General features: G+C 52.5%; 1 protein-coding gene across 1 annotated transcript; it reads left to right on the top strand.

Annotated features, from left to right (window-relative positions):
• Positions 1-1,423: 1,423 nt before the first annotated feature.
• UBE2T (ubiquitin conjugating enzyme E2 T) lies at positions 1,424-5,310 on the top strand. The gene is made up of 6 exons (XM_079327345.1): positions 1,424-1,560; positions 2,053-2,122; positions 2,845-2,950; positions 3,570-3,668; positions 4,047-4,127; positions 5,014-5,310. The coding sequence occupies exons 1-6, from the start codon at positions 1,455-1,457 to the stop codon at positions 5,137-5,139; spliced, it is 588 nt and encodes a 195-aa protein (XP_079183471.1). The 5' UTR covers positions 1,424-1,454; the 3' UTR covers positions 5,140-5,310.
• The last annotated feature ends 4,513 nt before the right edge of the window (positions 5,311-9,823 follow it).

Here is a 9,823-nt window from a genome sequence, read left to right as displayed (position 1 = left end):
GCCCCGCAGCAGCTGAGGGCGAACGGGCCAGCCTGGCCTCCCACCTCCTCCCCGCCTTTACCTCCTTGCCCACGGTCTGTGGTAGCGGCGGACGCAGCGCCGGTTCCTCGCCCCACGGGGCCGGTTACACAACGCCGGCCGGGACGGATGGGTTATGTAAGGAGCGCCCCCAGCGGGGCCCTGCTCGCTGCCCACGGAGGTTTAACGCGGTTCAGGGCGGGAGGGTCCCAGGGCTGGAGGATCCCGGAGGATCTCAGAGCGGCCCCGGCCCCACTCCCGCCTCCCCAGCACAACCCCAGGCCGCGCCCCCCGCGTGCATGTCCAAAAGGGGCGGAGATTGGGTTCCCGCCCGCAGCTCTTAGCCAATGACAGTGCCCAATTCAACTGAGGGGGCGGGGCTTAGCTACAGGGAAGCCCAATCAGAGCCCGAGAAGCGGGTCAGGGGGTGGGGCTTCTCGCCTGGCGTCCGCCCGTTGCCAGGCGATAGCGGAAGTGCGGCCCCCACCGCGCGCTGCCTCACGGGTCTGGGCGGCGGGAGCCGGGGCTTGGTCGTCGTGGGGGAGCGTTGATTAGATGCAGTGCCGGGTAATTAGTCATTCGAGAGGGTGGAGGCCTTTCCAATGGGATTGTGTGAGAGCTCTTGGAGGGGTGAGGCTGTGGGTGGCGGTTCTCATCCTTGGGAAGTGTGCAGGTGTCATTAGGCTGGCGGTAATTAACTGTCTGATGAGGAATGGGGGGGGAGGATGAAACGCTTCTTCAGTGGAGATAAGCTAGGGGCGCTCGGGTGGGGGAGTTTGTGTAGTGCCAGTGCTGCCTGAGGGAAAGAATAATCGCCGGAGGGGGTAGTTAGGCCTAGGGGGGTGTCCCCGTCCCCAGGGTGAGTGGTTGGGGCTGTGGTGGGTTATCGAGCCAGGTTCCTGTCGGGGCGCGCTGGTGTGTGTCCCCATGTCTGTCTATGGGGACTGAGGGGGCAGAGCACACCCTTGCTTTGGGAGTGTCAGGGCCTTTCCGTGAAGCAGCTTTCACGTTCCCCCTGCACAGGAAGGGGGATATGGGACTATTGGGAAGGAAGGGGCACTGATGGGCGGTCCTGGCAGGGCAGCAGGTACCTTAACCATGAAGGGACACAGGTGGTCCCAGGGCAGATATTACAGTCCTGTAAGGAGTTTGGAGCCTGGTTATGGCCTTCCAGTTTATCAAAGTTTGTTAAACCCTAGGATTTATTAGACTGGGGACTGAGGGGATGGGCTGGAATATGATGCCCCTCTTCCAACTGGTTGCAAGAGCAGCTCCAGGAGCTCACAGTAGTCTCAGCCTCTCTGTGACTCTGGTATCACATCAGGATAATAGCTCAAAACCCAAGTCCTTAGCCAAGAATAATGCTCCATTTAAAGTGCTGTTTTTGAAAATGCAGATCTGTCAGGAATAGAATTGGGTCTCAGAGCTCCAGCCCCATGCAGAGAGTGTCACGGCTGACAAGGGAGCTCTCGCTCCTGGCTACAGAGCCACCTCCGGGCATCACCTGCTGGCAGAACGGGCAGCTTGATGACCTGCGGGCACGTATGTACCTTGGGGGTTCCCAAAGGCAGGGCTGAGTTGCAGTTTGCTGCTAGGTCTCTGTGTGCTTTGGGCTTTAGAGGTTATGTGGAAGTGTTGGATGTGAGTTTCCTTTAAATATAGCTTAGCCTGTGCCTTGGCTGGTCTGCCCTTAGTTTTGAATGCTGGGCAGTGGAACTGGTCTTACATAATATGACATTTTTTTATTCCTGGATTTTTCCCTGTGAAGCTCTGGCACAGGTTGCCCAGAGAAACTGTGACTGTCCCATCCCTGGGAGTGTCCAGGTTAGATGAGGCTTGGAGCAACCTGGGATAATGGAAGGGGTTCTGGAATTGGGTGGTCTTTAAGGTCTATCACCTAAGCAGCTCTGTAACTGTGGGAGGTGCGTGGGCACTGCTGGACAACAAGATAATCTTGAAGGTCCCTTCCAACCCGAATCATTCTGTATTTCTGATTTTGAATGTAATTCTTGTATTTTCATCTTGCTCCTAAAGAAATTTTAGGAGGTGTGGACACACCATATGAGAAAGGAATATTCAACCTGGAAATCATAGTTCCTGAAAGGTAAGTGGGCAATAGGACCTAGCCAGATCAATTAGGAAGGAATTCTTCTCTGTGAGAGTGGAGAGGCTCTGGCCCAGGTTGCCCAGAGAGGCTGTGACTGCCCCATCCCTGGCAGTGTCCAAGGCCAGGTTGGACAGGGTTTGGAGCAAGCTGGGCTAGGGGAAGGTGTCCCTGCCATGGCACGGGATGGAGTGAAATGTGCTTTTAATGTACCTTCCAAACCAAACCAGGCTGATTCTCTGATTAAGTAGTTAGTGTAGTCCTGTTTTAAATATGAGTAAACTGATGTAAGGTATTTGCTGTAAATGCTAACATGTGAGTCTTCCCTTTATCCTCTCAACAAGGAGTTGAGACCCTTTTTAAGAAATGCAATCTTTCTAGTAAACTGATAAACTTGTTTTGCATTGAACATCAAAGATGTGTGATTAAAAACCTAGAAGTGCAATAAGACTTTTCCCTCATCATACTGTCTCAAAGCTTTCTGGAAAGAGCTTGTTCATCACTACAAAGTTTCTTTTGTTGTTCTCTTGTGGAAGGCTCTCCAGGGAAGTGTGAGTCAGACACAGCTGGAAGCAGCAAAGGCAGAGCACTGCCTCCAAAGATTTGTGGAGAGGAGTGTCATGTAGGTTGGGAGGAGGAAATTATGGCATTGCTTGGGTGGCAAAACAACTGGGCCTCTAGATAGAACAATAACTTTTGTTTCTTCATGCTTATCCCTTCAGGTATCCATTTGAGCCGCCAAAGATTCGCTTTCTGACCCCCATCTACCATCCCAACATTGACTCTGCTGGAAGAATTTGCCTGGATGTTCTTAAGTTACCCCCAAAGGTAAGACAGTGCTTGGCTGTGGGTAAGTGAGCCTGGGCAGGATAATGAATTCCTTATCTGCTTCTTGTAAAAGCCTGATTGAATGTCTGTTTGCTCCTGACTTATTTACAGGGAGCAGGGAATGAAGTTTTGAGTGACATCTCCTTTGTTTCAAGCCAGAACATGACATTCTTTGTTCCATATAAGTTTCCAAGGATTTAAAGATTGGAGTCAAAAGGCATTAGGTCTGAAAATGAGTTGCACAGCAGAGATGTGCAGGATACAGCCCATAGAATCATGGAATCTCCTGAGTTGGAAGGGACACACAAGGATCATCAGGGCCACAAGCTGGATTTGCACAGGACAAGCCAAAGTCCCATTGTGTTCCTGGGAGCTTTGTCCAAATGCTTTTTGAGCTCTGGCAGCCTTGGAGCCATGACCACTGCCCTGGCTGTCAGCTGGGCTTCATTGGAGCCTTGTATTGAGAGTGGGTCTGGTGTTCCATGAGACATTATGTGCTGGAAGTCCAAGGCATCTGTGGGCAGGTTGGGTTGAAGTGCTGTGGCTTCTGAGGTGTCTCTGGGCTGCTGAGTGCTGGTTTCTCTCTATGAGCTGCTGCTCTCATCCTATTTCCTTACAGGGTGCATGGAGGCCTTCCCTGAACATCTCTACCCTGCTGACCTCCATCCAGCTGCTGATGGCAGAGCCCAACCCTGACGATCCTCTCATGGCCGATATCGTACGTGAGCTCCTTTCCCTCTGTCCTGGCCATGGACACAGGTGGGGGAGGGAAGGAGGAGCTGGATCTAGGCTCAACTCCTACTTCACTCACTCTGGACTGACACACTGGGAGCATGGCCTGACCTGGATCAGCTGGGGCATCCCTGGGTTTCCCTTCCTTGAGGCATCTGAGGCCAGAAGAGATGGTCCAGGTCTTGTCTTCAAGCCATGATCTTCAGTGCAAATAGCAGCATGAGTGCTTCAAGCAAACTAAATGAATTTTACACTTCATGCTTGTTTAGTTTTAGTCTGGTTTAGAAGTCCTAAAGCCAGACTTTGTCCCAGTTTCTCAGTGACATGCATTCAAATCTGTCTTTATCTTGCTCTTCCCATTTAGTCCTCAGAGTACAAGTACAACAAGCAGCTGTTCCTGCTCCACGCCAGGGAGTGGACCGAGAAATACGCAGGGCAGCTGAGGGTAAGGACCTCGCTCTGCTCGCTTGGTGTAGCTCCCTCTACCTGAGTCCTTTTGTCTCAGTTTCTTTCTCACAGTTGTTTTGTTCTTTCCTTCCTCCCCTTCTGCTCTGTACTTTGGATCTGTATTCAATTTCATTATACTTTTTTTAAGCTCATTACATTCTCTCCTTCCAGTTAAATTTGCTTATTCACTAATAACTGCCATGCTGCTCAAGGAGGAGGAGGAACAGATGGATCAACCCTTCCCAGGGATCCTGCAGCCCTGTCCTCCCTCATCTCTGTTCTGTGTCCTCCTGTGCCTGATGCCCACCTGCTCATCCATTCACTGACTAGTTTCCCTATTCCCTGGTGGAGTTCAGCCTTCCTCCTATCATCTTTCTTCTCTTCCTGCCTCCTTTCATCTCTGTCACCTCAGCAATGAGTCTTATAAAAATCACACTTAAGCAGATCAAAATCTCTGCCCAAAAGTCAGTTACCTTTGGGCCTTCTCCCTTCCTTAGGTGCCTTCCCTCCCTGTACCTGATTTGGATGACACCCTTTCTGTGATAGGAATATGTTCCCTGTGGAGCCACACTCACTGCTGCAGCTCTGAATGCATTTCTAACTGTGGTGGTCAGGAGAGCACAGAGTGCAGCTGTCCCTGCAACAACACACAGAGCCCTGGAGTGACCTGGCTTATCTATGTGTGTTCTACAGCTCTGCTCCACTGTTATCTTGCTCTCCTGTCATCCCCCTTCCTAAAAATCCCAGCAGCAAGAACAGAATAATGAAGGCTCACTGCAAAAGAGCCATAGTACAGTTGTCTCTGACCTTGGTGGAGCACAGGGCATTCCAATGGCTGTAAAATTAAATTATTCACAGCTCTTTTATTTCTTGGATTTTCACAGACTTCCAAGCCTTTGGAAGAGAAAATCATCCAAAGTGAAACAAGCACCAGCAGTGAATCGACCATGCAGAAAAGAAAAGGGGTTAACATCAGTAGGAAGGAGAAGAAATCCCGCCCAGATTCCTGAGGGCATTTGGTTCTCTTTGGGTTGTCACTGTCCCCTTCCCCTCACACAGGTTATAAGGAAAGAGTCTGTCTTTAAATGGCTGCATCAGCTTTGGGTTTCTATTTCCTCGGGGTGTTATTTTCTTTGCGAAAAGTTCCATTATATTAATAAAACATAAAGCTTTAATTTTTATCTATTTTTCCATTTTGTTGAGTGGAGGTTTTGGAATATTCAGAAGAAAAGGGTGTGTCGATGTGGCACAGCCTGATTTTTGGTAGCAGGAGAGGGCTGCAGGAGTAGCTTCTGTGAGAAGCTGTTAGAAGCTTCCACCCTGTCTGACAGTGCCAACCTCTGATGGCTCTGAAGATGGACATGCTGCTGGCCCAGTTAAAGAGGTTGGTAATGCCTCTGTGATGACATTTAAGAAAATCAAAACAGTACATGGGCAGTTTTTCCCCAGGGGTGGGGTGGCAGTGCCATGCTGCTGTGGCCTGTGGTAAGCCTTGCCTGGCTGGCTGCCCCTAGCCAACCGCTGCAGGCAGAAGGGCAGGGGCAGTGTCTCTCCTTTGTGGGGCAGAAGGACAGGGGCAGTGTCTTTCCCTTCGTGGTGCCCCGCATGAGGAGAGGTGTGAAATGGTGCCAGTGCTGTGGGGCCACCTGGCCAGCAATGGAAACAGGGCAAGCGATTCCCTGATGTTGAATCTAGATGAGAGCAACTTCTCAGTGCTGCAAGATACTGCAAGAATTAGTGGGACTTGTTAGCTAGAGTACCTACAAGCAGGAGTTTGTCTTCTAGTCAGAGAAGAGGAAGAAGTGAGAACACATAAGAAAAAACAACATGGCAGCACCAAGGTTAGTGGGGGAGCAGGTGCTCCAAGCACTGGAGCCAAGATTCCTCTGGAAGCCATTGTGAGGACCATGGTTAAACAAACTATCCCCCTTTAATGCATGAAGTACACAGGGGATGCAGAAATTCACTTGCAGCACATGAGAAATGGGCTTATGCTGGAGCAAGTGGATGCCAGAGAAAGCTGTAATCCAGTAGGAGACCCAAATAGAGAGGGCCCTTGCTTCCAAACTAGAGCAGCCTATCCTTAAAACACTACACACCTGTGAACGAGTGACCCACACCACAGCAGTTCTCGTGGGAAGACTTTGCCTATGGGAGGGACCTCATGGCATAACAGAGAAAAGATTCCCCTCCCTGAACAAAGAGAAGATCTGAAATTACAAACTGACTAAAACCCCCACCCACTGTCTTCCCTGCACTGTTGGTGGGAAAGAGGGAGGGCCTGGGGGAGAAAAAGGTGTTTTAAAGGCTCATTTCATTTCTCATTCTCCTTTTCTGACTCTATTAATATAACAAATTTCCTTTATACTTTTAAATTTGAGCCTGTTTTGCCCTTAGTGTTTTTTTTCTCCCAGTCCTTAACTCATGAGCCCTTCATTTTTTTTCCCTGTCCTCTGCCCAACTGTAGCAGGAGAGGGTAAATAAACAACTTCCCTGCCTGGTGTTTGGCCAGTGTCAATACATGACAAAAGGAAAACTGTAACCACCACTTCAGCTTCTAGTTTCCAACTTTCAGAGACATGGGAACAGCACCAAGTTCAGTTTTCTATTTTCACAACCAATCGAGAGCAGGAGCTGAGCAGCAGACAGGTCAGAACCAGCTGGTGGGAATCCTTTCCCAGGAAAGGCTTCCTTTTCCATGTAACCTCAAGGGCTAAGTCATTAAACTCAAGTCTTACAACTCTGACTCTCCGGAGCAGTCTGTTACGTTCCAGTTGGACCATTTAGGTTAACCTAGATGGTGTCTTGGTCCTGTTCTATCTCCAGGAGGTGACCAGTGACAAGAACCAGCTCACAGCAGGTGAGGAAGAGTCCAAAGGATTCTGAGGGATCTGGGAGGATGGATGTGGAAGAGAGGATGTCAGCACTGTGATGTGCAGGGTGAAGAGCACAAGAAGAGTGGGCTAAGGAGGATAATTCTTGGTGCTTTCACAGCTCCAAAGGTTAGGGCTGGCAGCAGATTGCAGTAGGAGCAAGTCAGGTACTCAGCCTCTTGTTCTGCAGGCTCCCTGCTGAGAATTTAACCCACGTCCTGTCCCTGCTCCCAGAAGAGTGAGTCAGGCCCATCTCTGGAGCAGAGACAGGACTCAGAGAGGTTCCTAATGCCTGGGAAGCAGTGAAGCTCAGTGATGTGCTGATCTCTGCTGGGTAAGAAAAGGCCATGTCCTCAGCTGCTCCCAAAGCCCAGGCCATGTCCCTGTCCCACTCAGTCGAAGTTGTAGTAAAGGCAGAAGGCGAAGAACATGGCAAAGATCTGGAATGATGGAGGTAGGAGAGGGTCAGCACCATAGCAGGGCTGGGCCTGGCTGCAGATGGAAGCAGGGAAGTGCTGGAGGATCCCTGGCCTGGAGACATCGCTGTGCCCCTCAAGGGGCATGGGCCAGCTGTCCTGGTGCTACACAGGGACACCAGGGTGAGGAGACAGAGGGAGTAAAACAAACCCTCCTTTGCTCCTTCACCTGCCCCATCTGCAGGGGAGAGCAGGCTCTGTACCTTGAGACAGACCTGAGCTCCTTCATGCTCTCCTTGCCCACTAAGCAACCCCCCTGCCACAAAGAGTGGGTGTTCTGCCTGCCCTGTCCCTGGGCCCCCTCTTTACCTCAATGCCCAGCACGACTAAGCTGCAGGTCCCAGGGAGGGAGATGTACCTCTGCAGAGTCCTGCCGAAGGTAGAGAAGCAGCCCTGGGGCAGAGAGAAGAGGGAGGGGCTTTCTCGTGTTCCCCAGGGCCACAGGGAGCCCAGTGGGGGACTGGGTTGCAGGGGGATGTGGAGGATCCCCTGTGGGGCAGGACAAGCTGAGGACTTTGGGAGTCACTGGATTCTGGAAGCAGAGCCAGGGAATGTCTCAGGTTTCTGTCCTTTATGCTCTGTCTGCTCCATGAGCCTGGGACAGGCTGAGGCTCAGACAGGGACATGGACACAGAGTTGTGCTGTACCTGCTCGTGGATGTAGCCCGGGCTTCTGTCCTGGCACTGCTCCCAGCCCAGGACCTCTCCCGCCTGCAGAAGCCCATCCCGGGCACAGCATGCCCGTGGCCATGGCATCCCTGGGTGCAGCTCCTGGAAGCGGGAGCCGTTCCCAAAGTCTTCGGGTCCTAAAACACCACAACACGAGAACTGGAACAGGAGGGAAATGCCATGGTCACCCTTGGTGGATGTTGTGTGTCCCCCAGGAGCCTCCCAGCTGCTCACCGTGACCATGAGGGTGTTCCAGGCTGTGGAGAAGACCTCAGCACCCTCATCCCCACCATAGTTCCTCTGCAGCTCAGACAGGAATTGCTCAGGCTGGACCTGTGGAATTGGTGCCAGGGCTGGGGCTGTTCCTCTCCCACTCTGCTCAGCACCAGCTCCTTCTGAGGGGAATTGGGCACCCAGTGGATCCCCCCACCTGCTTTGAGGTTTGTGCTGATGACGGAGGTGAGGGGAAGGGTGTCCCTACACCAGCCCCAGTCACCTGGTGGACTCTGAGCCATGACTACAGTGTGACAGAGGGAGGCCGGTGACGCTGGGGATGGTGCCAGTACCTGTTTCCAGTGCACCAGAAAGAGAACGGCCCCAATGAGCTGTGTGAGGAAGACGACGCTGACGAGGATGAAGAACTGGAAGGCAGCAGATGAAGTACTCAGAGACCAGCCTGATGCCACAAGAAGCTTACTCACATTATCTCTGTCCTCCTCTGCACCAGCCCTGGCTGTGCCCTGTGTCCCTGAGACCAGGGATGTGTGTACAGCTCCTGGGGGCAGACGCTGCATCTCTGACCGCTGGCTGCAATGCAGGGGTTATAAAAAAGCGCTGTCTGCAAGAGACTGGGGATGCTGAAGAAATGGGGATCTTGGTGATCAAACAAGCATTTCTGCCCTTCACTAACAGTAGGGAGGAAATCTTGGAAAACCTTGGGGAGTATCTTGGAAATGCCATGTGGGACAAGTCAGTGGCTTCAGAGAGAACTGACCCTACTTGGTGGATTTATAAATCCTCTGGGCTCTAAACTGCAACTCACAAGGTGGGGCGTGGAGAACAGGACATGTTGAGGATGAGGAAAACTAGCTCCTGATTCCTCCAGAAGCACCTGCATCCCCCACCACCCTCCAACACATGACTCCCGCCCCCAGTGCCCCCTGCCCACATCCTACAACCCCTTCCCACCCACCTTCCCTTCCTCACCAGCAGCAGGAGCGGGCGACTCCGGCGCAGGGCCCCGCAGCAGCCCAGGAAGCCCAGCAGGGACAGGGCAATGCCCACAGCCAGCAGCAGCCACGCGCCTGCGCTCAGCACAGCCCTGGCAGCCACGATGTCCTGGAAACCAGCTGGGTCCACGGCCACCCAGACACCCATGCCTGCCAGGCATGTCCCCCCAGCCTGCAGCGGGAGGTCAGGAGATGATCATGGGCTCAGGGAATGTCCAAGGTTTGATCCCCTCCCTGGGAATGGGTGACACCCACCCCTGATCCAGACAGAAGTGTCACCCCACCTGGATGGGGAATGCTTCAACCCTTGTTTCCCTCCCTGGTACCGGTGCCACCCACCCCTGAGCCAGCCAGAGTTCTGGCTCCCCAGGCACAAGTTCCCTCCACCCCTGCACCCCACAGGGCCCAGGTGGACTCACAAACACCAGCACGTTGAAGGTGAACATCA

Source organism: Erithacus rubecula, assembly GCF_903797595.1.
Source record: "Erithacus rubecula genome assembly, chromosome: 26".
In the NCBI taxonomy this organism is placed as follows: domain Eukaryota; kingdom Metazoa; phylum Chordata; class Aves; order Passeriformes; family Muscicapidae; genus Erithacus; species Erithacus rubecula.
The sequence above is the reverse complement of the archived record's forward strand: the minus strand, read 5'-3'. Positions and strand labels throughout refer to the sequence as shown.